Source organism: Muntiacus reevesi, chromosome 18 (genome assembly GCF_963930625.1).
Source record: "Muntiacus reevesi chromosome 18, mMunRee1.1, whole genome shotgun sequence".
NCBI lineage: Eukaryota > Metazoa > Chordata > Mammalia > Artiodactyla > Cervidae > Muntiacus > Muntiacus reevesi.
The window spans coordinates 39,035,477-39,060,613 of NC_089266.1; the positions used below are offsets into that span (position 1 = coordinate 39,035,477).

The window sequence follows — 25,137 nt, forward strand, 5'->3', positions numbered from 1 at the left end:
CAGAGCATCAGCAGGGAGAACCTGGGTGTGATGACTAGAGCCAAATGGTGGCTAGAGCCTGAATAGACAGGAGAGGACTGAATAAAACTCAGGAGTGGGATAATTAAGCTGGTGGGGTGGCCGATTTGTTCCAATAATTTTCCAATGATCTCTTTACAATTCTCTCTCTCCCCAGGCCCCACGGATCTCCTGCTCATCCTAAACCTTTTGGGCAGCTCCCACTCCTCTTCCTGGGACGCTCTTCTTCAGGATGTCCCCCTGGTGCCTGCCCTCACCTCCTTCTAGTCTCTGCTCCAAAGTCACCTCCTCAGGGAGGCCTTCCCTGCTTTACTTCTCAGCAGAGCTCTTATCCCTCTCTCACACACATATGTCACTTGTTGACTTATTTCTCATCTCCCTACCCTGCTGGTTTGTTAGAAGCCAGAGCCTGTCCTAGGGACTTGCTCTTAACCACTGCACCACAGGGCTGCAAGTGGCTGCTGCCACACAGACACCCTGCACTCCCAGACAAGCGCCCACCCGCGTGGACAGCCATGTGGCCCCACCCCTGCTCCCGGGAGCCCCCAGTCGCTTCCCCCAAATCCTCAGGCGTTGATAGTCTCCAGCTGGAGCCCGTGCTCCCAGCTGCCTGCTCCCCCGCCTCCCTGGCTGGCGGGCGCCAGCTCCTGACAGAGGGGGCCGGCATGTAATTAGAAATTCCTCAAGCTCCCTAATTGCCAGTTCTTCTCCCAAACCAGGAGGCTGGCGCTATTCTGGGCCACCTTTGTTGCCGCTGCCTGAGGCCGGGAGAGAGGACCAGGCTGAGAGCAGGGCCAGGCTGGCGAGGTCAGAGGGCCTGCGCGCTGGACAAGGGCTGGCGAGCGGCCAGAGGCCAGACGTGGCACGGGCAGGGTTGCGCCCCGGAGCCCAGCCTGGTTCTCCTCGCGTCTGCTCGGTGGCCTCATTCCCGCCTTCCCCCAGCACCTCCGAGCTCCCACCCATTCCCCGAACAATGACATCAAAGCAGACAGGCCCATTCATTCTTTATTCAGGTGGTGTAAAAATCACTACAAAAACTTTACAAAAGAGCCTTTGAGAGGTAATGCCCCCCACTTCCCCCACCCTCTCAGCCGCTGAGATGCCGCGCAGAGGGGGCAGAGGGGAGAAGGAAGAAGTCTTGGCAGTGTTGGGACCTCCAAAGATCAGCAGTGGGACTGAGGTGACAGTGGGCGGGAGGCTGGCAGGCCCTGGGCAGCTCAGGTCGGACGGAGGCAGTGGTGCGGGGAGCTCAAACTCCACCTGTATTGTGCAACCTCAAGACGGCCGCCCCCTCTCCTCGGCCAGGGTGTCCCCTCCTCCCTGCCCCTCCCTCTCTGATAAACAGGTGTGGAGGCACACAGCTGCCCTAGGGAATAAACTACCTACCTTCCCGACAAAACGATCCACCGCTGCCCCTCTGTCTGAGCCCCAAACCAGGACACCCTCCAGGCCCCGTTGGAAGAAGCGATGTGGGACCGAGGTCCATGGTTTCCTGACGCCTACCCTCCTCCCAGAGCCACCCCACCCCAAACTCCCCAAGAGGAGACAAGAGAACGGCTCCCTTCCTCCCTTCTCCCAGACTGCCCTCCCCAGGCCCCCAGCCCCAATCCCACAAAGCTGTTTTTGGAAAGAGTCACACGAGTTGAGAGGTTGGTCCAAGCAGGGACTCGGGTTGCTAGAGGCCACAGCTCCTCACTTGGGGCTGCTGGGCTGAGGGTAATCCTCTTCCGAGGGGGGCCCAAGTTTCAAGTCTGGGTCGAAGGGCTTGTCTCCACGGGGGAGGCCTTTGTGATCCTGGAAAGAGTCCCTGCCGTCGGGGGAGTCCTGCTGCTCCTTGCGTTCCGGCTGCGCGCCAGGGTTGGGGTTCCTCACGCTGCCCACGAAGAGGGGGAGGCTCGTGCTGTCCTCGAGGATGAAGAAGAGGAAGGGGCGGTTCACGATGAAGGAGGACAGGGACATGCGGGACATGGCCGTGCTGGTTGCCGCGGCCGCCTCCACTCCGGCCTCGCTGAGCTCCAGCGCCGACTGATGCTGCACGCTGGATACCACCAGCCTCTCGTCAGAGATCCCACGCAGGTCCGGGGCCTGGAATAACTCCTGCAGGCCTGCCCCGGGGCAGCAGATGGCTGGTCAGAGCTGCCTTCTGCCCCACAGGCTGCCTGGACCTGCCTGGGAGAGTGTCTGGCATCCTGGTCAGGGAACACCTTGAACTCACAGAGGGCTAGTTAACTCCTATTTAACCTTCATGTATCAGCTTAAAGGCCCCTTCCTCCAGGAAGCCTTCCCTGATTCCCTGCCCCAAAGTCCAGACAGGTGCCTGGTGCCTTTTTGATGTTCTCCCAGGTGAACTGGAGAGAAGCCTTCTATCTTAACACTGATGCTGAATTGTTAGTACCTGACTCCTCATCTGCCCACCCCATAAGACTGAGCTCCTCGTACGTGGTCGGCTTGCCATGCCCCTTGCAGGGGAGCCAGGGAGGCTCCTGTGCCACTCTGGCTCTCCACTCAGGATTCTTTACAGAGCTCAGTCTTGGGTAGAGCAGGCCCTCCAGGGCCGGGCCACCCACCCCTCCCCAGGACAGAGGAGCCAAAGGCTCCCACCTCCCTAAGCCCCAGAAAAGGCCAGGATACAAGGCTAGCTCTGACTCTGACCTGCCAGCTGGAAGCTTTCTCCTCACCCGCCCTACCTAGCCTGAGAGGGGGCTGTCCCATGCCCAGCCTCCTTACCCAGCTGGCTGAGGGTGGCCACCAGGTCCAGTTGGTATTTGAGACGCAGCTTAGGCAGCTGGACCTTGGTGGGCCTCTCCCGCAACGAGGGCTGGTGCAGAATGTCCCAGGTCAGGTTGGCCAGCACCTGGGACACGTTCCACTCAAAGCTGGTGGGCATCAGGACCACGAAGCTCATGTTGTTCTTAAAAGGGAAATGAGCCACCTACAGACAGGAAAAGGAGACACCATGAGGGCCAAAAGCACCCAGGCCCAGGTGGGGGCTGGGCCAGCATCCCTTATGAGACAGCCCATCCTTCACAGGTGTGTCCCTCCCTGAGCCTCCACTTCCTCATGGGCAGAGTAACACTACCTGCCCACACTGCTCGCTGACATGTGACGGAAAGAGATACACTGTTAAAGCTTCTAGCAGAGTGTTTGCACATAGGCGGTGCTCACTCAATAAATGGTGGTTTTCTCTCTTCCTCTGGTGCCAGCCAGCCCATGACTCGGGATGAGGAACTCCCGGTGTCCACCTCTCGCTTCCTCCCTGTGTACAATGGACCAGGTTTCCCTGGTGGAGGGTGGTACTCTCTCTATTCCTTTCTCCTCCAACAGTGACTTGCCTGGCTGCCTATTTATACTGTGATTTGGGGTAAGATTTCACGTGAATGGGAGTTTCTGCAGCTCAAGAAGGGTGAAAACCAGTGGGCTCCACAGGCCCTAGTGGATGTGATTCCTCAGGCTCCAGGCAGAGCACCCAGGGGGCAGGACCCCTTCGGTGGTAGGGGGAGTGCCAGCATCTGGCTGCCTGGGCCGGCCTGCAGAGGGCACGAGGAAGAGGAGGGCCAGGGAGGGCAAAGGATGGAGACTAAAGGATGAAGGAAGGGACTTCCCTAGAGGTCCAGTGGTTAAGACTTCGTGCTTCCAGTACAAAGGTTTAATGCCTGGTTGAGGAACTGAGATTCCACATGCCTAGTAGCGCAGACAAAAAATTTTAAAAATTAAAGGGTGAAGGAAGTGTGGGCAGAACACAGCCTGGTGGGGAGGACAGCAGGAAAGGCACTGGTGGGGAGGTGAACCAGACGGTCCATGTGTCAGGGTAAACTGGAGAGAAGCCGGAACACTGTTCCAGGGGGCCCATCTTGTCCACAGCCCCTCTCAGTCGTGGCCTTGTGAAATTAACCAACACTGCCATCTCAGTTGACTGGCCCAGGGACCAGTGCTCGCTCAGGCCAAGGGGACCATGTTTAGGCTAGAAGCTAGGGAGGCTGCACCTGAGATAGCCAGGCATAGCACTCTCTTTAATCAGAACGCTCCATCAGGAAGCTGACGAAGCCTTCCCAATCAGACCCTCCCTTCTAAGGAGCATGCGTGAGAGCTCAAGTCACATCTCAAAGGCTTCAGGTTGCTGAGGCCCTGTGCTGCCCCACAACCCACAGGTCCTTGAAATGAATCCCCACAGCCAAAGGGGTCTCAACAGTGTCCCTTCCTCAAAGAAGGCTCTCTGACCACTCTAGCTAAAATACCTCCCCCGACTCTTTGAAATTATCCTGTTGATCTGTTTGCTCATGCACTGTGCGTTTTCTCTGGATTTGTTTTTCCTTGTTCTCCACTGAACCACAGTGCCTGGGACAGAGTCTGCACACAGCTATTGCCCAATGAATGAACCTCAAAGAGACTCAAGCCTCAGTTCCCCTGGGTGAGGGCCCAGAAAGACTTTTCAGAGTCACCTGCCCCAGTGACAAGACTGCAAGGAAGGTGGGGTGCACTGTTGAGCCCTAAGGTGGCCCACAGCTGCACAGTTCCTTCCCCACCTCCCAGCACCCAGCCCGGCCTGAGCAGTCAAGGGTAACCTGGATCTCAGGCTGCTCCAGCAGGAACCAGTGCAGTGGGTATGTGAGGGCTTGCATCATGTCCACTGGCACGGTGAACTGCTCGTCCAGGTGGAAAGTGCCTCTCTGTGTGAGGTTTGGGTCGAACTTGCTCCTCCAGAAGCCTACATCCAACAGAGGGCAGGGCCGTTTAGACTGGGACCAAGGTAGGTCTACACTACCAGCTTCTTCTTCATTCCACCCAGAACCAGGGAAAAAAGGTGGAGGGTAAGGCAGCAGGCAGTGGTGTGCCAGGCGATACCCAGGTGATCTGAGGTGTCTTCTCTGGAGCGATTGCAGAATCTGGGCTTCCATTCCCCCTACCCTGCTCTGCTCCCAGGAACATCCCCCCATCACCCCAGGTTTTTTTAGACTTCATTTCTTCCTAGGGAGGACTTCCCTATAGTTCAGACGGTAAAGAATCTGCCTGCAATGCAGAAGACCAGGGTTCAATTCCCGGATTGGGAAGATCCTCTGAAGACAGTATTCTTGCCTGAAGAATCCCATGGACAGAGGAGCCTGGCGGGCTAAGTCCACGCTGTCACAAAGAGTTGGACATGACTGACACTGCTACTATTACTACTACTCCTAGGGCTGTGCTGTGCTTAGTCGCTCAGTCGTGTCTGACTCTTTGAGACTTCATGGACTGTAGCCCGTCAGGCTCCTCTGTCCATGGGGATTCTCCAGGCAAGAATACTGGAGTGGGTTGCCATGCGCTCCTCCTAGGGAACTCTCCACGAAAGTCCCATCCAGCTCCTGGGCCTCCTCCCAGCAACACTGTGACCTGTCTCCTACCCTCCCCACCGCCTCCCAGCCTAGCCCTGCCTACAGGGCAGGGGTAGGGGCTGCAGGCAGGGACCCAAGAAGGGGAGGAGCTCACCCTGGAAATGGATGGCATTGAGGAGAAGCAACACTGTGTCATCTGGCAGATCTGAAAGGAAATCCTCGATCTTCCCCTCCGTGGCCTCCTTCACCCACTGGTTGATGTTTGCCAGGTCCTCCCCCTTCCTTCCCGTCAGGCTCATGGGCTTTGAACCAAAAAGCTGTTCTGATTGTTCCAGGAAGTCCTCTTTGATGGGAAATCCTACACAGAAGGGAGCGCAGTCTGTTGCCAGGACTTGGGCTCCAGAGCCACCAGCGTTCCGACCAACTGCCTGAGCCCATGCCCGTCTCCCTCACCCTGTCCACCCCAGAGCACTACTTAGCTATCTAGGGAGTGTCTGCCATCACCCAACCTACCTTTCTGCAGGTACATTCTGGCAGCCAACCGGAAAGCTCCAGGCCCCAGGTCCTGGCAGAGGCGGCTGAGCAGGTGGGGGAGGCAGGGCCCTGAGTCTGCGTGCAGCACCTGTTTCAGCCTTTGCAGTGTTTGGTTCTGAGCACCTGAGCGGGGAGGACATAGCAGCAGTGGGGATTCCCACCCCCACGTCTTTTCCTAATCTTTTTTTTCCGGGGGCGGGGGGGGGGCGGGGAGCTGTGCCTTGCAGCATTGCAGGATCTTAGTTCCCAGACCAGGGATTGAACCCATGTCCCCTGCAGTGGAAGCGCAGAGTCTTCAGTGCTAGACCACCAGGGAAGTGCTCCTGTCCCCCCTGAATACCGACAATGAGTATGCCCATGAGACCACACTGTCTCCTCCCACCTCCTGAGGGTCAGGACACCCAAGTTTTACTTCCATCTCTGCTGCTGCCAGTCTGGGTGACCTCATCTCATCACCTTCCCTCTCTGAACTCTGTCGCACCGTGAGACCCTCCAGTCCAAAAGAGACGTTGGAACTGCCAGACTCTTGCATAAAATTCACCAGAGGCCCATCCAGTCCCTGAGACTCTGATTCACGGAGACAGGAGTCTGTGGTTGTTTTTTTTTTTTTTTTTTTTAGGAGTCTGTGTTTTTAACAAACTTTCAAGAGACCCAGATAGAGGAAGCGCCCGCTAGTAAGCTCTGGGGAAGGAGGCGAGTTCCTACTGGCCTCCCAGCTCTCCTAGTCTGCTGCCCCAGTACCTAGTGCCACGTGAGACAGTGCCAGGGCCACACTCAGAGGCGACAGGATGAGGTTGGGCCTGGTGGAGCTTTGGGCCACCAGGGAGAAGAGGTCTGTGGTGAAGGTCACCATGGCCTGGGCCAGCCTGCGTGTCTGCTCCGGGGTTGGGGACGCCTTGCAGTCCCCTGGGGCCTTCTTCGGGGCAATTTGGCTACCTGGCTCCTGCATGGACAGATGGGGGGGAGGAGCAATGGGGTCAAGGGGTCAGCTCTGTATTGAAGATTTCCTTCAAAGCCCCTGGGGACAGCAGGGCCTTGTCTCAGTCTAGACATGGGCAATGGCATTCTGGGGGCTAGGTCCTTCCCTCTGGTCCCTCCCATCCTCTCCCTTCAGGCCTCAGCCTCACTGCCACCCTCCCCTCCCCGTTTCCTTGCCCTTCGGATCTGCCTTCCTCCCGCGGGTCCCGCCCACTCTTCCCCAGCCCCACCTGGTTGTACCTGGTTGCCCAGCTTGAGGAGGGAAAGTGGGGGCAGCTTCTCCTGGGCCTGCCCGCCCATGAGCTGAAGGAAGGAGGAAGCAGATGGAGAGCAGCCCTTCCCCGCAGCCCCCCACCCTGCACCAACCACAGGGGAGGCCCCTGGGGACCTTCCTCCCCAGCCTGCCTCTCATTCCCCAGTACCTGCAGACCCAAGGGCTCCATGGCGCTCACAGGAGAGAACTGCTGAGAGAGGGAGGGGGAGAGGAGAGGGAACCTCTGAAGCCAAGACCTCCCTCAACCCAGCCCCCCCCCCCACTCTTTCCCCAAGACCCTTGACCTCTCCCAAAGCTGCTGCCCTGTCCCACCCAGACCACGACCCAGGCTCACCGCTGAGCACGGGCTTGGCAGGCAGGAGAGGCTGAGCACCAGGAGCCCCCAGAGCAGCGCCATGTTCCTGTGCGGGACGGGAAGGCTCTGTTCCTGCCTCACCCCCACACCCGTCAAGGAATCCCACCCACGGGCTCATGGGCAGCTGGAGTCCTGAGCCATCACTGCAGAGGGGACAACGCCAGCTGCAGTACCCACGCCCACAGTGTGCCTCTCTGAGCTTCAAACTGCTCCAACTCTCTCCTGAATTGCTTTTTCCCCTTTTGTGTTTTCTGGTTTTTTACACTGTATGCCCTGAAAGTGTTTTGGTTCATGGCGGAAAATATTACCCAAACAGAAAAAGTCCCCATTCCTCAAGGCCGGGAGTTGTGAGTCAGACCTGGGTTTGAATCCAGGCTTCGCCTCTTGGCAAAGGACCCAGGACGTGTCCCTTAAACTCTCTGGGCTCTGCTTTATCTTGTAAAATGGTGGCAAAATTCCCTTCCTCCTCCCACATGAATTGTGGAGACCAACCTAGCTCGGTCTTGGTGAGCCCTGACTGCACAGGCCGGCACGCAGTGATGGCTCTTGTCAGCCTCCCCAGACCCCTCTTCTGGGAGGCCTGTCCTGAAGCCTGCTCTGTACTGGAATTCCCTCCCCAGAGCTCCTATCCAACCCCCATTTCTGGCTGGCCTGGTCTTATCCACAAGGGTGGGCAGGCCTGTGGTCTCAGCAGGGGTGGAGAGCTGGGCCAGAGACTGGCCTTATTGACCCAACGGCAGAACCCAATGAATGACTGTGGCCAGAGCCACCTTTGGACTTACGGAAAACACAGGCCTCAGCCCCCGCTCTAGTCCCAAGCTGACTCCGGGAAGCCAGGATGACTGGTGGGGATGGGCAGGTCTCGGTCTGGTCCCAGAGTGGGTCTCGCACACACCCCGACCCCGCCCCCATCTCAAATGTCCTTCTCTCACCCCTGGCCCCCTCCGCATCCCACACAAGGACCCTTGGCCAGGGCCCCAATCTCCAACCTGGGTTTTTGAATCTTCCTGCCAAGAAAAAGACCTCCGATTTTTCACTTCCCAAAGAGACTCCCCCTGAAAGCCCCAACCTTGGCTCCTCATCATCTCAGGAGGCTGGGAAGTCACAAACCTCCTGAATAAACTCAGTCCAGACCCTCTCAGCAAGGTGGGCAGCTTCAGGCCAAGGCACCCCCCCCCCCCCCCCCCCCCGCCCTTACCTCCGCAGGCTCCTCACTGCTGTACACAACGTCCCTCCGGCCCCGCTTGGTGCTCCCACGCTCTGCCCCGGCTCCAGGCAGCCCAGCCGAGCCCGCCCCTCCCACCAGGACCTTTGCTCTCAGCCAACCACTGTTCCAGTTGCCTTCTCTTCTGGTAAATATTGACCTGCACATCCGGTTAAACATTGATACTGGGACCAAAAACCCCTTTCCCACCAGGGCATCTAATACTGGGGCAGCCAACTGGAACCCCGGGAGAGGTGGGTCCCCCCTGAGCCTGGAGAAAGGAGATTCAGGAGACAGTCAAAGAGACTGTCTTCAATCGGAGGGTTAGACCCAAGGACAGAGGACTTTCAGTGACCCTCGAAGTGGGGGTTTATCCCCACTTTAGTCAGGCTCAGAGAAGCTGTGTGACTTGGCCAAGGACGTAGAGCTGGGCTGAGAGTCACATTCAGGTTCCGGCTTCCAGTGTCCTCGCCTCTTCCTCAGAACTGCCTCCCCCTCCCAAGAATAGGGAAGAGGAAGCTGCAAAAGGCAAGGGATGAGACCTGGATCAGGATGCAGGATGCGAATCCCTGGTCCTCCCATGTCCCAGCTCCTGGTTGGCTGCCTCCAGCCTGGGACCAGAAGGCAGGGGGAGGGGAGAGAAAAGATGCCAGCTAGGGACACAGCCTCTCCTAGCATCCCACCTCCTCGGAAGCAATGTTTCCTTCCCCTCCTCAGGGTGAGGGTTCTCGGCTGAATGAACCAGAAGCCATGGATCTTGTAACCACCTGAAGAACCATGGTCAGGATGCCTCCCCTCCTCCTCCCTGTCCCAGAGGCTGTGGGGCCCCAACCTTTCCTCCCCCCAACACCACCATCAAGAAAAGCCTCACTCGGATCCATGGCTCTTCCACAGGATTTATTGATTATATTTACACCTATTGCAAATAGTGAGAAGGCAGCAGGGGTCCAGCCTCAGACCTCATCTATGCTCCAGAACGTGAGGGCCTGCGAAACCTGGATCTTCCTGTCCCCCTGGGGAGGGACACCTGAGATGCAGAGATGATTCTTCTCGCCCCTTCTTTCAGGGTCTTGGACCCCCTCCCCCAAGGCTTCTGGACACAGAGGCTGCCTCATCAGCTCAAGGCACAAACACTGTGGTGAGGGGTGGGCGGGTAAGGTGTGGGGTCACTCCAGGCAGGCACCACCTGGCCCCATTCATCTGCCCTCCTTTGGTCCTGCCCTCTTTCTTCCCCTACTGGTCCCACACTGGCCAGGGCCTGGCTGGGCGGACACTTAAGAGCCCAACCCAAGGCTCTTAACTCCTGGACAGTGGTCAGCCCTTAGAGGCTGGAGTCCAAGCGGCGTCAGTGTCCTGGACTGGGGCAGCTTCCCTATCCTTGCAGGACAGGGTCAGAGAGCACCAGCTGGAGGTGGGCTATGGTGGAGACAGCTTAGCAGGGGGTCTCCTTCCCCTTCCCCAGAGCATCCTGTCCCCATACGGACGCAGGGGCGGAGCTGGGGAGAAAGGAGGGCAGCGGTGCTTTCCCAGGCTCTCCCTCTTTTTTTTTAAATTTTTTATTTTTATTTCTTGGCCACACCATTCGGTATGTGGGATCTTAGCTCCTCAACCAGGCATCAAACCCACACCCCTTACAGTGGAAGCACAGAGTCTTAATCACTGGGCCACCAGGGAAGCCCCTGCCAGGCTCTCTCATCTGCTTCCTGCTGGCTCCAAGCAGCATGGCCCCAAGCCATGAATGAGATCCCCTCTGGGGGCCTCAGTGGCTCTGGGGGTTCAGGAGCCCAGACTCCCACACCACCCTAGCTGGCAGGCCACGTGGCTACCCAGTGCATGAGGCCTGGGGCTTGCTAGGAATGAGATGCTGGGGAAACATGATGAGGGACGGCTTCCTGGAGGATGTGTGCCCGTCTCCACCTGACCAGATCTCGCCTCAGCCTACGCCAGGAGGCGGACCACCCCGTTGTCCGAGCCCAGTAGGAGGTGGCGTTTGGTGGGCAGCAAGGCCAGGCTGGTGAGCGTGCCGCGGAAGTTCTCAGAGCTGAGCTTGGTGGTGGCCTGGGTAGGCGGCTCGAGCAGGGAGCAGACGCCGATCTTGTTGGCCACAGTGCCGGTCACCACCTCGCTGCCGTACAAGTCGAAGGTGTGGATGGGGTCAGAGGCTGACTTGTAGTGATGCGTGGGCTTCGGCTCCAGCTCCTTCCAGACCGTCAAGGAGTGGTCGGAGGAGGAGCTGACCAGGACGCTGCCCTCCACTGCCTGCCAGGGAGAGGGGAGAGCCTCAGCGGGGGCCGGAGTCTTCCTGTTCTCTCCCACATCTCCTCCCAGGAAGACGTGTCGTCCTGAGTCAGGGACAGGCTGCCACCCTCCCACATTATATTAATGTCAGCTCATATGAATATATTAATGTATCATCCACCCAGTCATCATTGTAACTTGAGCGCTTACTACGTCAGGTGTTATATCAGGCACATTAAACATCTTACAATTAACCTTCATAACAACTCTATGAGATAGGTGCTATTGTTTCCATTTTACAGAGAAAAAAAAACTAAGGCTCAGGAAAGTTAAGTCATCATACAAGGTCACAGAGCCAGTAGGTGGCAGACCCAGGACTAACACCCAGGCTGACCCCAGAGACCTCCTGATGCTTTCTTGGAAAGTCAAAATTTAGAGGCACCCAGAACCCAGATCAAACCAGTCAATCCTAAAGGAAATCAACCCTGAATATTCACTGAAGGACTGATGCTGAAGCTCCAATACTTTGGCCACCTGAAGTGAACAGCCAACTCATTGGAAAAGACTATGATGCTGGGAAAGACTGAGGGCAGGAGGAGAAGGGGGAAGCAGAGGATGAGATGGTTGGATGGCATCACCGACTCAGTGGACATGAGTTTGAGCAAGCTCAACTATCACCAGGAGATAGTGAAGGACAGGGAAGCCTGGCGTGCTGCAGTCCATGGGGTTGCAAAGAGCTGGACACAACTGAGTGACTGAACAACGACAGAACCCAGGGGGCCCTGGAGGCAGCCAGGGGCGCCCAGCCCCCAGCAATAGCAGTGCATGTCCCCTGGCTGCCACTTAGGTCGGGGAGGAACTCCCAGCTGCCTGGAAAAACCCTCCCACAAACAGCCCCGGTTCCTCCCAGCCTGGACCTCCCTGAAGTCTGTGATTGAAAAAACGGGGCGGGGGTGGAGGTGGGAGCAGGATTCCCAGGCCTGACCCGCCCCTTCCCCCACCAGGTTAGCCCAGAAAGGGGCATGGACTCTGCTCAGTGGTCTGGGGGCAGTAAACAGCCTCCCAGCTGAGCTTTATTTAACCTGACTGGGTCACGGACAGGGCCTGACCCCTGATCCCCCAAATAAGACAAATATGGACAAGGGTTACTCATTAGAACATCTCCAGGAAGCTCAGGGTCAGCTCGGCCCCCTGGTTCCCGCCCCCGGGGCCCACCTCCTGCCCAAGTCCCTGAGGTGCAGCCTGGCTCCTGACCCGCCCTGCCTGTCAGTCCTCTGGCAGGTATGAAGGACAACAGCAGGGGGGCCCGTCCTGGGTGGACCCTAAGCAGAGGTGAAGGCTGGAGCAGTCAGGCAGGAGGGGAGGGGCCCTGGCCTGTCACCTTGATCTGCAGGATGTCCCCTTCGTGGGCAGGCCAGCCACGCAGAACCAGGCCCGTACGGGTGTCCAGCAGCACCATGAAGCCCGAGGAGAAGCCGGCCACGACGCTCCGGCCGCTGGGGCTGACAGCCAGGGAGCGGACGAGCCCAGGGTTCAGCCCGCTGCTCAGGCGGAACTCATGCTGCCAGCAGAGGAGGACAAGCTGGGACTCCACCACCCAGTCCAACCCGCGTTTCCCCCCTCTAGGTGCAGCTCAGCCTCCAACCCCCAGAGCCTCATTACCCATCAAGGGGAGGCCCCCAGGATCCCAGGCCAGAGTCCCACCCCCACCCCAGAGGGTTTGTTGCTGCAGGTGATCTGTCTCCAATGAGAAACTCTGCCCTGGGCTCCTCTCTTCCCGGGGGCAGGGGGCAGGGAAGGGGTTTCTCTCCTCCCTGCCAGGCACCCAGGCCAGGGCTGGAAAAAAGGACGCCCCTGACCTGCAGGCCTGGCTTCCTGCAGTCCACAAAGCGCAGGGTCGAATCAGAGCTGGCCATGGTGATGCTGGTGTGGGGGGCGGGCATGACGGCCACAGCGGTCAGGGGCACCCGGCTGTCCGATGGCTCCACCGTGCGAAGAGTCTTCCCTGTGAAGGAAAGGCATGGTGGGTCTGGGGTTCCAGTCACTGATAGAAGAGCCCCAACTCCTCCTATTCCTCCTGCTGCTGCTACTGCTAAGTCTCTTCAGTCGTGTCTGACTCTGTGCGACCCCTGGACAGCAGCCCACCAGGCTCCTCTGTCCCTGGGATTCTCCAGGCAACAATACTGGAGTGGGTTGCCATTTCCTTCTCCAATGCATGCATGCACGCTAAGTCACTTCAGTCGTGTCCAACTCTGTGCGACACCATAGATGGCAGCCCACCAGGTTCAGCTGTCCACAGGATTCTCTAGGCAAGAATACTGGAGTGGGTTGCCACTTCCTTCTCCCCTATCCCCCCTACCCACCCCATACTTGCCTCCCACATCCCAGATCTCAATGAATACTAAGGATGTTTTTTGACCTTCCCACCTTTCTATTAACATCTCCGTGGCCATGCCAGGCTTCTCTCTTCACATAGCAAACTGTGGCCGAAAGCTACAGCTTCCACCATCTGCTTTGATACTACTCCATCCCCCCAATCCCTGCTTTTTAACCTTCTTTCTCTCTACAATGATGACACAAAATAAGCAAGCAACTGTTTAGCAACCAGGATACTATACGCTACATGTTAACCCAAACCTCTAGGCATTATCTACTTAAGCACTTGTTCTGATTCCCATTTTGCAGATGGGAAAACTGATGTTTCCAGGGACTTCCCTGGTGGTCCAGTAGCTGGAGACTCTTCGCTGCTAATGCAGGGGGCACGGATTCAATCCCTGGTCGGGAAACTAGGATGCCACATGCTGGCAGCATGGTCAAAAGATTAAAACACATCCACACATATACACCAATGCTTCCAGCAGCAGAGGGACTTGCTCAAGGTCACTCAGTAAGGAAGCTGGCAGACCCTCAAACTCAGGTCTGATGGATTCCAAGTCCTAAATGCTCCATTCTGCGGACTCACTGCATCACCCCCAACCACATACCGTTACACCCCAACCCTCCACCCTTGGTGGAAAGGACAGCAGCTACAGAACAGGCCTCACCTGGGCCCGCTCACCTGTGAAGGGGTCCCAGACGTGCACAGCCCCATCACAGCTCACCACGCACTGTGGAGCCTCGAGCTGGCCCACGAAGAAGACACTCTTGCGGTGCTGGGCGTAGATGAGGCGAGGGGCCGTCTCGCTGGTGCCGTCCCCGGAGTTGTAGAGCGGCCAGAGGCGGACAGTGCGGTCCTTGCTGCCGCTCAGGAAGAAGTCCTCGCCGCTCAGGGGCACCACACACTTGACGGCCCCCGAGTGGCCTGGGAAGCTCTGCAGGCGGATCTGGTGGAAGTGGAAGTGGGCGTCCTGCTGGCTCACGCCGATCTCGTACTGCCAGTAGGCCAGCCAGTTCCCGCTCAGCCCATGCGCGCTCCGCGGCAGCTCCCGCTTCAGTGCGTTGTCCTCACTCTGGCTGCCGGGGTCCCCGCCACCCACCCCAGAGATGGGGCCCAGTGGACTGGGGCTGTCAGGCTGGGAGTCATCGGGGATCTGGATGCGGTTCCCAACCAGGACGCTCCCAAAGGTCCCTGAGTGGCCATCGTCCTGGGGGCAGCCCCCACCCTGGGGGTCCCACTCCGGGCCGGTGCTGGGCGCGGTGGGCTCCACGCCGGCAGGGCTGTGGCTGCTTGGGCTGATGCTCTCCAGGTACAGCCCCGCCAGCTCCCCCACCAGCTCGTGGTTGGGGATGATTTTCCGGATGATGTCACCTAGATGGGAGCAGGAGAGGTCCTGAGATGAAGGGGGATGGCCAGCAACTGCCACCACCCACCCAAGGGGCTTAGGAACCACAGCAGCAGGGCAGATACTGGCTGTGCAACTCTCAGCAAGTCACTCTTCGTCTCTGAGCTGGTTTCCTCCCTCCAGGAAAACCTGGATTCACACCTTCAGTATGGACACGTGAGCATCTTTTCTGTGTGCTGGGTGCCTCACCAGGCATCAGAAACAGAACGGGGACCAAGACAGGTGATGCTCTGCCTCCCACGGCTCAGACGTCAGTGCGGGGATGGCAGCACATCTGACCGGGGCTGTTCACACTCTTCAGGGTGATAACATACACAGACGCTCGGCACAGGGCCAGGCCCGCACAGGAAGCTACGTGAATAGTGGGCTGCTCATTCCTCTTGGGCGGCTCCTAAGACATCAGTCCAGCAGCCTGACTCCCCTCCCTGCCCCAGGGACAGGCTAGGCCACTCCTGTGCCCCCCCACCTCAACTGGCCAGAATTCAGTCTCTGTTTATATGTCACTGGGACTCAAAGGTCTAAGGCCAAACCCCTTTGCTCTGACCCAGAAAACTTTGCCTAATAACCACTACGGACTCCAGGGACAGGAGGTGGGGCCCTCCCAAGGGAAGAATGGTAGCTGCAGAGGCTGGGAGGGGACATGATGCAGCAGTACCCAACAGGCAGGAGAAGGGCACGTAGATTGTGTACGCCATCTCCAAGGTGAACACCTTCTGCAGCTCGTCCAGCAGGGCGGGGTCCGCCGGCCGCAGCTGCCCATCGGAGAAAGCCACCTCTGGCAGCTGGCCTTCACTGCGGCCCACGGACTCCAGTTTCAGATCCTGTGGGCAGGAAGCCCCGGGGAGTTAGCAGAGGCCGCAACCACTGGCCAGCCCGCAGCTGCCAGGCACATCTGCCCACCTGGTGCCGAAGCTCGTGCAGCTGAGAGAAGACGTGAAAGAAGGTGGCCACGGGCTCACTCAGGTGCTGCTGGACCATCTCCTGTCCGATACGCAGGCAGATGAGGGCGATGAGGCTGATGGTCTTCATACACAGGACGGTCCGGGCCTGGGCTCCACTTGGGAACCTGCAAATAGAGCTGATAAGCTCCAGCGCTCCCCAGTCTAGGGGATTTGTCCAGAATCTATTACAAGCTGGAAACCAAAGGGGCTGTAAGACCAGCTCATCCAACCAGATGAGGAAACGGAGGCACAGAAAAGTGTGGCTTGCTCAGGGTCACCCAGCCAGGATGAGACCCAGGAGGACTGACACCCCCACCCCCACCCCGGGGTAGCCCCCTCTGCTGGGCGCTCCATGGTGGGTGCGGGGGGCAGAGACTTACCCCGTGACGAGGGAAGTGAGGAAGCTGAGCACAGGCAGCAAGACCTCGTGGCTGATCCGGGGCAGGATGTCCATGAGGGTGGTATCCGAGAGGTACACGATGATCTTCTGGGTCAGCGTCACAGCTGCCAGCAGCCCTGCCTCCTTGCGGCTGTTCAGTCGACTGGGGCCTGAGGTGCTACCCGGGGCCACCTATGGCCACAGAGTGGATGAGGGCCAACCCCATGGACCCCCTGGAACCCCCAGAGGTCCTGGGTCAGCCCTCAGCCTCCTCAGCACCCCCAGACCCCAACTGACCAGGTAGCTGATGTAGGGCAAGTACTGGTAGGTGAGGACAGGCTCCCCATAGAGGTGGGCGATGTGCAGGAGGCAGCTGAGCACGGGCGCCGACACTACGTCGCCCAGGATCGGTCTCTTCTGATAGATGTTGCCCACGCTCAGCGGGGGGCTCTCGCCACTGCCCCCGGTGAACTGCTGCCGGGTGGGGCCTGCCAAGGAAGGGTCAGCAGTCCTGAGTAGCCCGTGGAGGGCAACAGAGAGGAGCCCTTCGGGGACTTCAGTGACCGCTCCCGCTCACTCCAGCCTGGGGTCTCCCCGTGCCCAACCCAAGGAAGGAAGGAGCTCACAGCAGACTAGGACCCAGGACCTGGCCAGGAGGAGGTCTGAGACGAGAGCGGGGAGGATCCGCTACAGGGAGCCAGAGAGACAAAGGGCTGAAGGAAGCCCCATGCCTGATCTTACCAATGTAACACGACGTCAGCAGGCGGAGCAGGTTCCGGGCCACGTGGCGAGAGGCCACAGTGGGGCCGAGCTTGGCAGACAACCAGCGGACCATCTTGCAGGCCGTATCTGCAGGGCAGGAGTAGTCCCTGAGTGCATCAGATAACAGGGGCTCACGACTCCCCCACCCCACCCCATGGGCCCCACCTAGTGACGCTGGTCCCAACTCCACCCAGGAGCCCAGCCTGAGCATGGTAGCCCCAAGGCCCCACACTCCCTTTAGCAGAGCTGCCTGTAGGAGCCTGGCTTTGGGGCAGCTCCAGGCTCCTCTGTGAAGTGAAAGTTGCTCAACCATGTCCAACTCTTTGGGACCCCATGGACTATACAGTCCATGGAATTCTTCAGGTCAAAATACTGGGATGGGTAGCCTTTCCCTTCTCCAGGGGATCTTCACAACCCTGGGATCGAACCCAGGTCTCCTGCATTGCAGGCAGATACTTCACCAGCTGAGCCACAAGGGAAGCCCTACTTGGGCACAAACTGCAGGAAGGTTACCCTTACGGCGACTCTCCCCCAGTTCCTAGAGGAGGAGGTGTCCTCCACCCTCTCCATTTCTCTTCACTCTCTCAGTCTAACCATACTGGCCTTTCACAGATTCTTGAATGGAACCATAACAGCCTTAGAGCCTCACACATGCTGTTCCCTCTGCTTGGAATGCTCTTCCCACCACAGACCCTACCATGTTTACCCAGCTTCCTCCTCCTCATTGAATTCCACCAGCGCTCCTTTCAAGGAAGTCTCTGACCCCTGAAAACGAGATCTAAGCCTCACTTTACATTCCCTCGTAGTACCCAGCCATGCTCTTTGCAGCACTACCAGAACTCCTGCCTATAGCGTGGCATCTCCCCTACTAGATGGAGCTCTAGGAGGGCAGGCCTGCATCTCTGCTGTGTGTGAATCGGCTCCATCCACTGCCCGGTGCAGGGTAGGGGCTCGGCGGATGATGACCATCAGACCAACACCTCCAGGCCAGAGAACTCACCAAGAAGGATCTTCTGTTCTTTGCCCTCCGACTGCTCGGTCAGCGGCTCCTCTTCTTCCTCTCCGTTGGCCCCACCATCGCCAGCCACAACCGTATCCATGGATAGCACAGTGTCGGAGAGCGTGAGCTCGGACGCCTCAGGGACCTCTTCCTGCTCGCCCTCCCCCTCCCCCACCTCCAACACCACACAGCCTTCCTCCTCCTCCTCGTCCTCCTCGGAGCCCTCACTCTGCTTCAAGTCCTGGCTGCTGTCACCTGACCTGAGGCTGCTCTTGTCCACCGGGACGCCCCCCTCGTCGGTCGCCCGCTCCTCGCCCAGGGAGGCCTCGCTGGTGCTGCTCTTGTCGCTCAGCCGGCCCAGGCTCACAGCCTCAGCCTCCTGGGGCTGAGGGGACTCGGCCACGTACAGCCCAGCCTGGAAGTCCTCCGTCTCTGGGAGGTCGGCCTGGTCATGGAAGCTGACGCCAGACATGTAGTCCGGGAGCCCTAGGCCCGAGGCAGCGGCAGGCTCCCCATCCATGTGGATCTCCTCCTCAAAGGCACAGGACCCGGGCCCGGCCCCCGGGAGCCCACTTTCCTCGTCCTCGGCAGCCCCCGCCAGGCCCTTGTTTTCCTCCTGGGAGGCCTCCACGCCAGCCAGCACCTGCAGGACGTGGGGCAGGAGGTGGACAAGAAAGGCCTGCAGGCCCAGCCGCACCATCAGCTGCGCCACAAAGCAGTCGGTGTACAGGTAGAAGCGGCCGTGGAGCTGGCAGGGGCTCTCGTAGGCCCCAATGAGAGGCTTCAGAAGGTACTTATTGGCATTCTTGGGGCCCAGGGCCTTGGCTACAGGTTCAAATAGGTACCAGGCTGCATACACGGCTGTGTGCTCCTCAGACATGAGTGACAGCACGAAAGGCAACAAGATCTCCAAGCCCTCGGGGGTGATGTCACTCAAAACGGCACCCAGCTGCTGCCACAGAGCAAAGACCAGCTCCCGCCCCTGGGCCTCGTCCTCCACGCGCCTCGCCTGGTACAAGAGGATGAATTTGTGCAGCGCAGGGAAGTATGGGGGGAAGGGGACCACAGAGCTGAAGGGGCTGAGGAGCTGGGCGGGGCAGGGTGGGGGCAATCCCTGGGAGACGGGCCGGTACGCAAACAGTGGGTCCAGCTTGCCCCTCCCTGCAACCACGGGGCCTTGAGGGCCACTCAGCTGCAGAAGTGTGTCCAGCACAGGCTGCAGAGACACCGGGACCTCCTTGGGATGGCGTGCGCAGAGCCCCTGCACAGCCTTGAAGCGTACCCACAAAGGCGCGTCAGGCTGCAGTGTCCGGACCCTGGTGGCGAACACCATCTCAGCCAACAGGACCCCCAGCGCCTGCATGTCCCGATGAAAGAGGTCCCGCAGCTGCACGGCGGGCTGAACCCGGGGTTGCTCAGGCACCTCCAAGCGGCCCCCTAGGCCTTTGGTCAAGAAGTTGCCTAGTTTCTCCAGCTCCTCCAGAGCCTGCAGAGGACTGAAGCCCTCCGGAAGAAGAATCTTGCCCTCCTCACCTTCCCCGGGGTCCACCCCAGCAGCTCTGTTCCGACGGCCTGGTCGAGAGGCTGAGGCCCCTGAGAAAGGCAACAGGCCTGGTGGGGCTTGACTGGAGGAGGAAGTGGTGGAGGGAGATGGTCCCAGCTGGTCACCTGTCTTCCCAGCCAGAGAGATGGAATCCAGAGCTTCTGTGGCCTGCTCCAAGTCATCTTCCCCTACCATGGGCCTGGCCCTGGCCCAGCCAGCCTCACAGGGAGTGGCCTCCAAAACCGTCCTGCCCATCCCATTCGTAAGTTGTGCAGGGAAGTCCTCCCGGCCTGTGCTCTCCTGGATGGTCTGGAACCACAGCTTGGGGACGAGAGGAGGTTCAGAGGCGAGGGCAGGGGCCCCCGCCAGGCGTTGGGGGTGAGGCTGATCAAAGAGCTGCACCACGCCATAGCTGGTCAGGTGCGTGTGGGCGTCCACCAGGTGTAGACACACGTTCTTCTCCTTCACAGCCTCCTTGCCCTGCAATTTGTAGCCAAAGGTGAGGTCAATCCAGTGGTGTAGGTCCTGGGACACCTCTCGGCTCTCCAGCAGCGCCCGGTGAGCAGCCACGAACTCCTCGTTGGAGCGGCACCAGGCCGGCACATCCAGGTCAGGCATGTCGGGGTGGATGGAGCAGAAGATGGAGGGGTCAGTGTAGAACTCGGGAATGCACTCATCTGGAGTCCAGCTCTGCATCCGCTCCATGCTGGCCGGGTACTCGTGGGGCTCCCACTGCGCCCGCACGTGTCCACAGAGCACCGACCGCGGTGTGCGGCGGGCCTTGTACACGTAGTAGGTGATGTCAGAAAGCACGTCGGAGATGTGGTGAGGGACGTGAGGTGGCTCCCCGCCGCCTGCACCCCCTGCCACAAACGCCTGCCGGGTCATCTCATATGTGAAGTCCAGCTGCTTATCCCCCTTGTTGAGGCGGAACTTGGACTTGCGCAGGTCTCGGAAGCGCCCACGGGGCATGGTGAAGTCGACCACCCAGGGCAGCACCGGGTGGTAGTTGGGGTCCCCCTGCCGCCGACCCGCCAACCGATTCAATTGCATGAGGTAGTGGAAGTTGCTGATGCGGCCGTGGACCCAGTCCAGCACGAGGCCCCGGAGCTCTTCCTGGCAGGTGGGACACCCGGGTTCCCGTCGTCCCTCCTCGCCAGGCTCAACGCCTGCCCCGTTTCTTGCTTGCCGGGTCTCCTCATCCCCCGCCTCCTCGCACCTCTCATAAGCACTCAGGTCCAGGCGGAGCTCGCTGCAAAGTTTCTCATCCACAGCGATGTGGTGCAAAGACAGGGCCCCACAGGCCAGTCCCTGGCGGTGACAGGCATCCATGGCCCTCAGCACACGGAAGAGAATAAAGAGCACCTTGGCTTGGCTGTTGGTCAGCTTGGCAGGGCTGAAGGTGACCACGTCGTGCAGGGAGAACTGCACATACGGGTGCACCACGTAGAGCATCTCGGGTGACTCCAACAGAGCCTCGGCTCTCAGAAGGCTGGGAGAGGCAGGGCAGCCCCGAGGGGCACAGGGGCCTTCTCTGGCATACGAGGGGCACTGCGTAGCTTCACCCACTGGCAGGAAAGGGCAACCATAGACCCTCTGCAGAGCTTGTCGCACTGAATCCAGGGCAGGGACCGCCGCCGGGGCAGGGCTATGACTATAGGGCTGCCCATAAGTGTGATACGCGTGGCGCCACAGGTTGCGATAATTTTGGGCAGCCACATCCTGCATGAAGCGAGTGAGGGTCTCCGGGCTGCCGGACCCCTCCTCAAAAGGCAGGCCACCCAGCGGGTAGGAGAGCCTTCGTTTCCGCAGCCCGTGCACCTCCACTCGAGTCCAGCCGGCCGGCAGCCTCTGCACGGAGCGTTGCAAGAGCGTCCCGACTTCCGCTTCGCTCAGGCCTTCGGCGCGCGGACAGGGTCCCGGGGGCAGCCTGCGCTCGCGGAGGCTGGCCAGCCAGCGCGCGGGCACTAGAGCCACCACGTGCGCGCCCCCCGGGGCCGGAGCCAGCTGCCGGGCATCGATGTTCAGGTCCCTCTCCACGCTCCGGAGCAGCTCCTCCATGTCGGGGCTCGGGGGCGGTGAACAGCCCTCACCCTTCGCGGTAAGCGCTACTTCCCGCCCCCTGCTCCCCAGGGCCATCCCCTCTTGGACGCCTGGGGGCGGCGCGGGGCTGAGCCCGGCCACAGCCCCCCTCGCCTCGGCTTCCGGGATGCCAGGCGGGGTGGGTGGGGATGAGCGAGGGACGCGGTTGAGGCGGAGGAGGCGGGGTTGGGCCGGGGACAGAGGCGGGCCGCGGGGGCGCTCTTACCCCTCCGCAGGGTCCTGCGCTCCGGGCGCGGCCGGGCGGGGGCTACGGGGCGCCAGCGCCGGGCTCCTCCGTGACGGGTCAGCTGACGCTGCTCACGTGATCGCCCCGGCGCGGAAACAACCGCACGTGGCTCGACTGAGCCCGGGGACCCCGCCTCCTCTAGGCCGCGCCACGGCCCGCCAGCCTCGGCGCCGGCTCCTTCCCCTCGCCCTGCTAGGCCTGGTGGCGGCTTCGCTTCCTCCGGGGCTGAATCGGGCAGGGGTGGGGGCTATGAGCGGCCCACGAGACTTCCCTTTCCCTCCTTACTTCCTCCTTCAAGCGCTGGTTCGCGGACCTAGGGAGGGTTTCCCTTAGAGAGGGCAGCCTTTAACCAGGTGATCACCCCCTCCGCCCGCCGCCACCACAACCACCTCGCTCTGGTTTTACCGAAAAGAAACCCGGAGCAGAGCTGGGACCTTTCACACTAAGTCCTTTCACGCCTCCATGCCGCCTTCCAAAAGAAAGAGCTTTTAATTTTCCAAAATGTTTGAGCAATAGCATTCCATTTGGCCCTGACAACACTCAGTGATTTAGGAAGGGCGGTTATTATTGTTCATATTTTACAGGTAAAAAACCAAGAACCTTGGAAGAGGCTTGTCCAAGTGGCAGCATGGAAACTCAAAACTGGGGCACAGATCTGCTCTGGAGTCCTCCCCACTGACAGCTCTTTTAAGGCTTTTTTTTTTTTTAATAATAAAATAAAAATTCTGGGCAATTTTGGGGAGAGAAGTTGCCCAGGCTGAAAAGCCGGGATGGAAATGTTCCCCCAAGACCTCCTGTTGAAGATCTGCCCCTGCTGTATGACAGAGCCTGCCTGGTGTTGTCAGAGCCTTGCAGATGCCACAGTGGCTGGGGGAAGGTGCACCACGGCAGGGAGCAGAAACCAGGGAGCTGGCGCCAGAACTACAGGATTTCTTCAAGAGGTCTCCGTTCTGACTCATTTGCAGGATTGACAGGCCATTGTCTTCAGGGAGACACCAGTATCTATTTTTCCAGTCCCACTCCTAGAAAGAGAGTTTGCCTCATGTAGGAGTCTGGTGTGGAGGTGTGGGAGCTCCATAAAGGCACTTAAGAAAAAAATAAAGTCCTAATTAGAGAGGAGACAGGAATGGCTCAGCCATAATTTGATTTCATCTGTATCCTTGAAAAAGTCAGCTAGAACCGCTGATGTGCTTGGTCACATGACCTTGAGCAGTAATAACTTACAGCCACCATTTACAGAGCGCTGATCAGGAGCCAGGCATCTTGCTAAGCAGTTTGCATACTTTAAATTCTCACCACAACCCTTTTTCAGAAGATAGTTTTAGATCCGTTTTAGGATGAGGAAGCTGACTACTTTAAGTGATTTGCTTAGGTCCCGTAGCTAGGAAGTGGTAGAACCAGGATTCAAATCTAGGCCTGGCTCATTCTAAAACCAATGTTCTTTGTACTCCTTGGCCAAGCACTATTTTGTTTTTAATTAAAAAAAAAATTTTTGGCCACGCCCTGTGGCATGTGGGGATATCAGTTCCCCAACCAGGGGTGGAACCTGTGCTCCCTGCAGTAGAAGCACAGAGTTAACCACTAGGTCTCCAGGGAAATCCCTTGTTCTGTTTTTTTAATTTTATTGGAGAATAGTTGACTTGCAGTGTTGTGTTAGTTTCAAGTGTACAGCAAAGTGATTCGGTTATACATACACATATATTCATTCTTTTTCAGATACTTTTCATATAAATTATTACAGAATACTGTGTAGAGTTCCATGTGCTGTATGGTAGGTCTCTGTTGGTTATCTGTTTTATATATAGTAGTGTATGTGTGTTAATCCCAAGGGCCTAATTTGTCCCTCCCCCACTGTTTTCCCTTTAGCAATCATCGAGCAGTATTTTTTTTTTCACCTGGGAAATTACATGTTCTTAACAATCTTGTATCCCCAACATTGGTCTGAGTACCTAAGACCAGAGGAGGGTCTGGAGGTAGTGCCTGCTTCTTGTGTGCTGGGTGATAAGTCGCTTCAGTCATGTCCAACTCTTGGTGACCCCGTGGACTGTAGCCCTCCAGGCTCCTCTGTCCACAGGATTCTCCAGGCAAGAATACCGGAGTGGGTAGCTATTCCCTTTTCCAGGGGATCTTCCCAACCCAGGGATCGAACCCACGTCGCTTATGACTCCTGCATTGGCAGGCGGGTTCTTTACCACTAGTGCACCTGAGCCTGCTTCTTAGTACCAACAAAATTTTGCAGTCTTCTTTGCTCTGGTTTCAGTTTACCTAGACTGAGGAGGCATTCCTTTTTCTTTCTGCAAGTTTGTGTGTGCCCTGCCCTCTAGTGGTTTTAGCTTGTAATGCACCAATGACCTTGAGTGTAACTACCCTTATCTCTTAAGAGTTCTTTCCATCCCTTATATTGAGATGTCTTTGCCATACTGAGCACTGGTGTTCTAAAATTCTGGGGTAATGACACCTTCCCCAATTCACACCCTAAGACCATGGTTTTTCAAATGTTATGATGTACTTCTGATTGAGACCTCTGGAATCTTAAGTTTTTAACAAGAACTAGGTATTTCTGATGCAGGCAATCTGCAGGCCACATTTTGAAATATAGTGTCCTGTAATAACTCTGTTCCCAAATGCTCCCTGAACCCCAGCCCAAGTACCCTTGGGCTTTGGGGGATCTGGCACCAAGTCAGAGACTCTCCTTCACCAAACCCCATATTGAGTTTCTCGGAGGTCATGGCTTGGATGGCCAGGGAGGGAGCCTGCAGCAGTCCCAACAGTCAACCCATGCTGATGGACCTCAGCTCTTGCCAGTGTGACAAGGAGAAAAGTGAAGGAAGCTAATGTCTAGTGCACCAACTCTGAGTAAGGTATTGTGCTAGGTGTTTTCAAACATATTCCTTTTTAAAACCCTACAATAAGCCATGATTTTATTATTCATTCAATTGTGTACATGAGGAAATTGAGGCTCAGAGATGTGAAGTGTATCTTCATCAAGCTTACAGGTGGTAAGAGTTGGAATTTGAACCCAAGTTTGTCTAACTCAGTGGTTCTAAATGGTGGGCGATTTTGGCCCCCAGGGGACATCTGGTCATGTCTGGAGAAGAGATTTTGATTTTCATAAGTGGGGGGCACGGTGGGGCCAAGTGCTAAAGGCACCTAGTGAACTGAGGATGCCAGTAAACAAGCTACTGTGTACAGGACAGCTCCCACAAGAAATTATCCAGCCCAAAATGTCAATAGTGCTGTGATCAAAAACCCTGGACTCAAAGCCTGTTGCTTTTGCCCTACAGGGTGGCAGGATGGGGATATGGTAAGTTAGAGCAAAACAGGAAAGGGCCTATCCCAAGGGTCTTGGGTGAGAAGAAGGGAATAGGACTTCTGTGCTAAGCATAATGGTAAATGGGGGCAGCTGGTGAGATTTCTCTTTCTTCCAAGCTCGGCCAAGACCCTGCTCAGTTTCTCCCAACCTTGCCAAGTCAGTCCTGGGACGTCACACTAAG

General features: G+C 58.0%; 2 protein-coding genes across 5 annotated transcripts; both read right to left on the minus strand.

The window, feature by feature from the left end:
- Positions 1-1,015: 1,015 nt before the first annotated feature.
- Positions 1,016-8,756, minus strand: SERPINF2 (serpin family F member 2). 3 transcript variants are annotated; one of them, XM_065910485.1, is made up of 10 exons: positions 8,664-8,756; positions 7,445-7,511; positions 7,259-7,297; positions 7,077-7,139; positions 6,600-6,801; positions 5,838-5,981; positions 5,479-5,682; positions 4,581-4,723; positions 2,746-2,950; positions 1,016-2,123 (listed from the first exon to the last, which is right to left on the minus strand). In XM_065910485.1, the coding sequence occupies exons 2-10, from the start codon at positions 7,505-7,507 to the stop codon at positions 1,711-1,713; spliced, it is 1,476 nt and encodes a 491-aa protein (XP_065766557.1). In that variant the 5' UTR covers positions 7,508-7,511; positions 8,664-8,756; the 3' UTR covers positions 1,016-1,710. The 3 variants fall into 3 exon arrangements, with proteins under 3 accessions (XP_065766557.1, XP_065766555.1, XP_065766556.1); XM_065910483.1 differs by having other exon boundaries at positions 7,259-7,300; XM_065910484.1 differs by having other exon boundaries at positions 7,259-7,300; positions 7,445-7,608; positions 8,664-8,732.
- Positions 8,757-9,555: 799 nt separating this feature from the next.
- On the minus strand, positions 9,556-21,681 carry WDR81 (WD repeat domain 81). 2 transcript variants are annotated; one of them, XM_065909678.1, is made up of 10 exons: positions 17,772-21,681; positions 16,751-16,858; positions 16,307-16,497; positions 16,011-16,201; positions 15,590-15,755; positions 15,345-15,510; positions 13,966-14,655; positions 12,767-12,912; positions 12,289-12,468; positions 9,556-10,928 (listed from the first exon to the last, which is right to left on the minus strand). In XM_065909678.1, the coding sequence occupies exons 1-10, from the start codon at positions 21,451-21,453 to the stop codon at positions 10,608-10,610; spliced, it is 5,841 nt and encodes a 1,946-aa protein (XP_065765750.1). In that variant the 5' UTR covers positions 21,454-21,681; the 3' UTR covers positions 9,556-10,607. The 2 variants fall into 2 exon arrangements, 1 of the variants encoding a protein (XP_065765750.1); XR_010659676.1 differs by lacking the exon at positions 9,556-10,928 and having other exon boundaries at positions 12,335-12,468; positions 13,952-14,655; positions 17,772-21,677.
- Positions 21,682-25,137: the final 3,456 nt, after the last annotated feature.

Coding starts and splice junctions, on each gene's coding strand:
- SERPINF2 (XM_065910483.1), bottom strand. CDS start 7,507: ATGGCGCTGCTCTGGGGGCTCCTGGTGCTCAGCCTCTCCTGCCTGCCA. Junction 7,301..7,444: donor TGCCAAGCCCGTGCTCAGCG/GTGAGCCTGGGT, acceptor TCCCTCTCTCAG/CAGTTCTCTCCTGTGAGCGC. Junction 2,951..4,580: donor TGGAGCAGCCTGAGATCCAG/GTTACCCTTGAC, acceptor TCCTGTCTGTAG/GTGGCTCATTTCCCTTTTAA.
- WDR81 (XM_065909678.1), bottom strand. CDS start 21,453: ATGGCCCTGGGGAGCAGGGGGCGGGAAGTAGCGCTTACCGCGAAGGGT. Junction 15,511..15,589: donor TGCACGAGCTTCGGCACCAG/GTGGGCAGATGT, acceptor TCCTGCCCACAG/GATCTGAAACTGGAGTCCGT. Junction 14,656..15,344: donor GCCCTTCTCCTGCCTGTTGG/GTACTGCTGCAT, acceptor GCTCCCATCTAG/GTGACATCATCCGGAAAATC.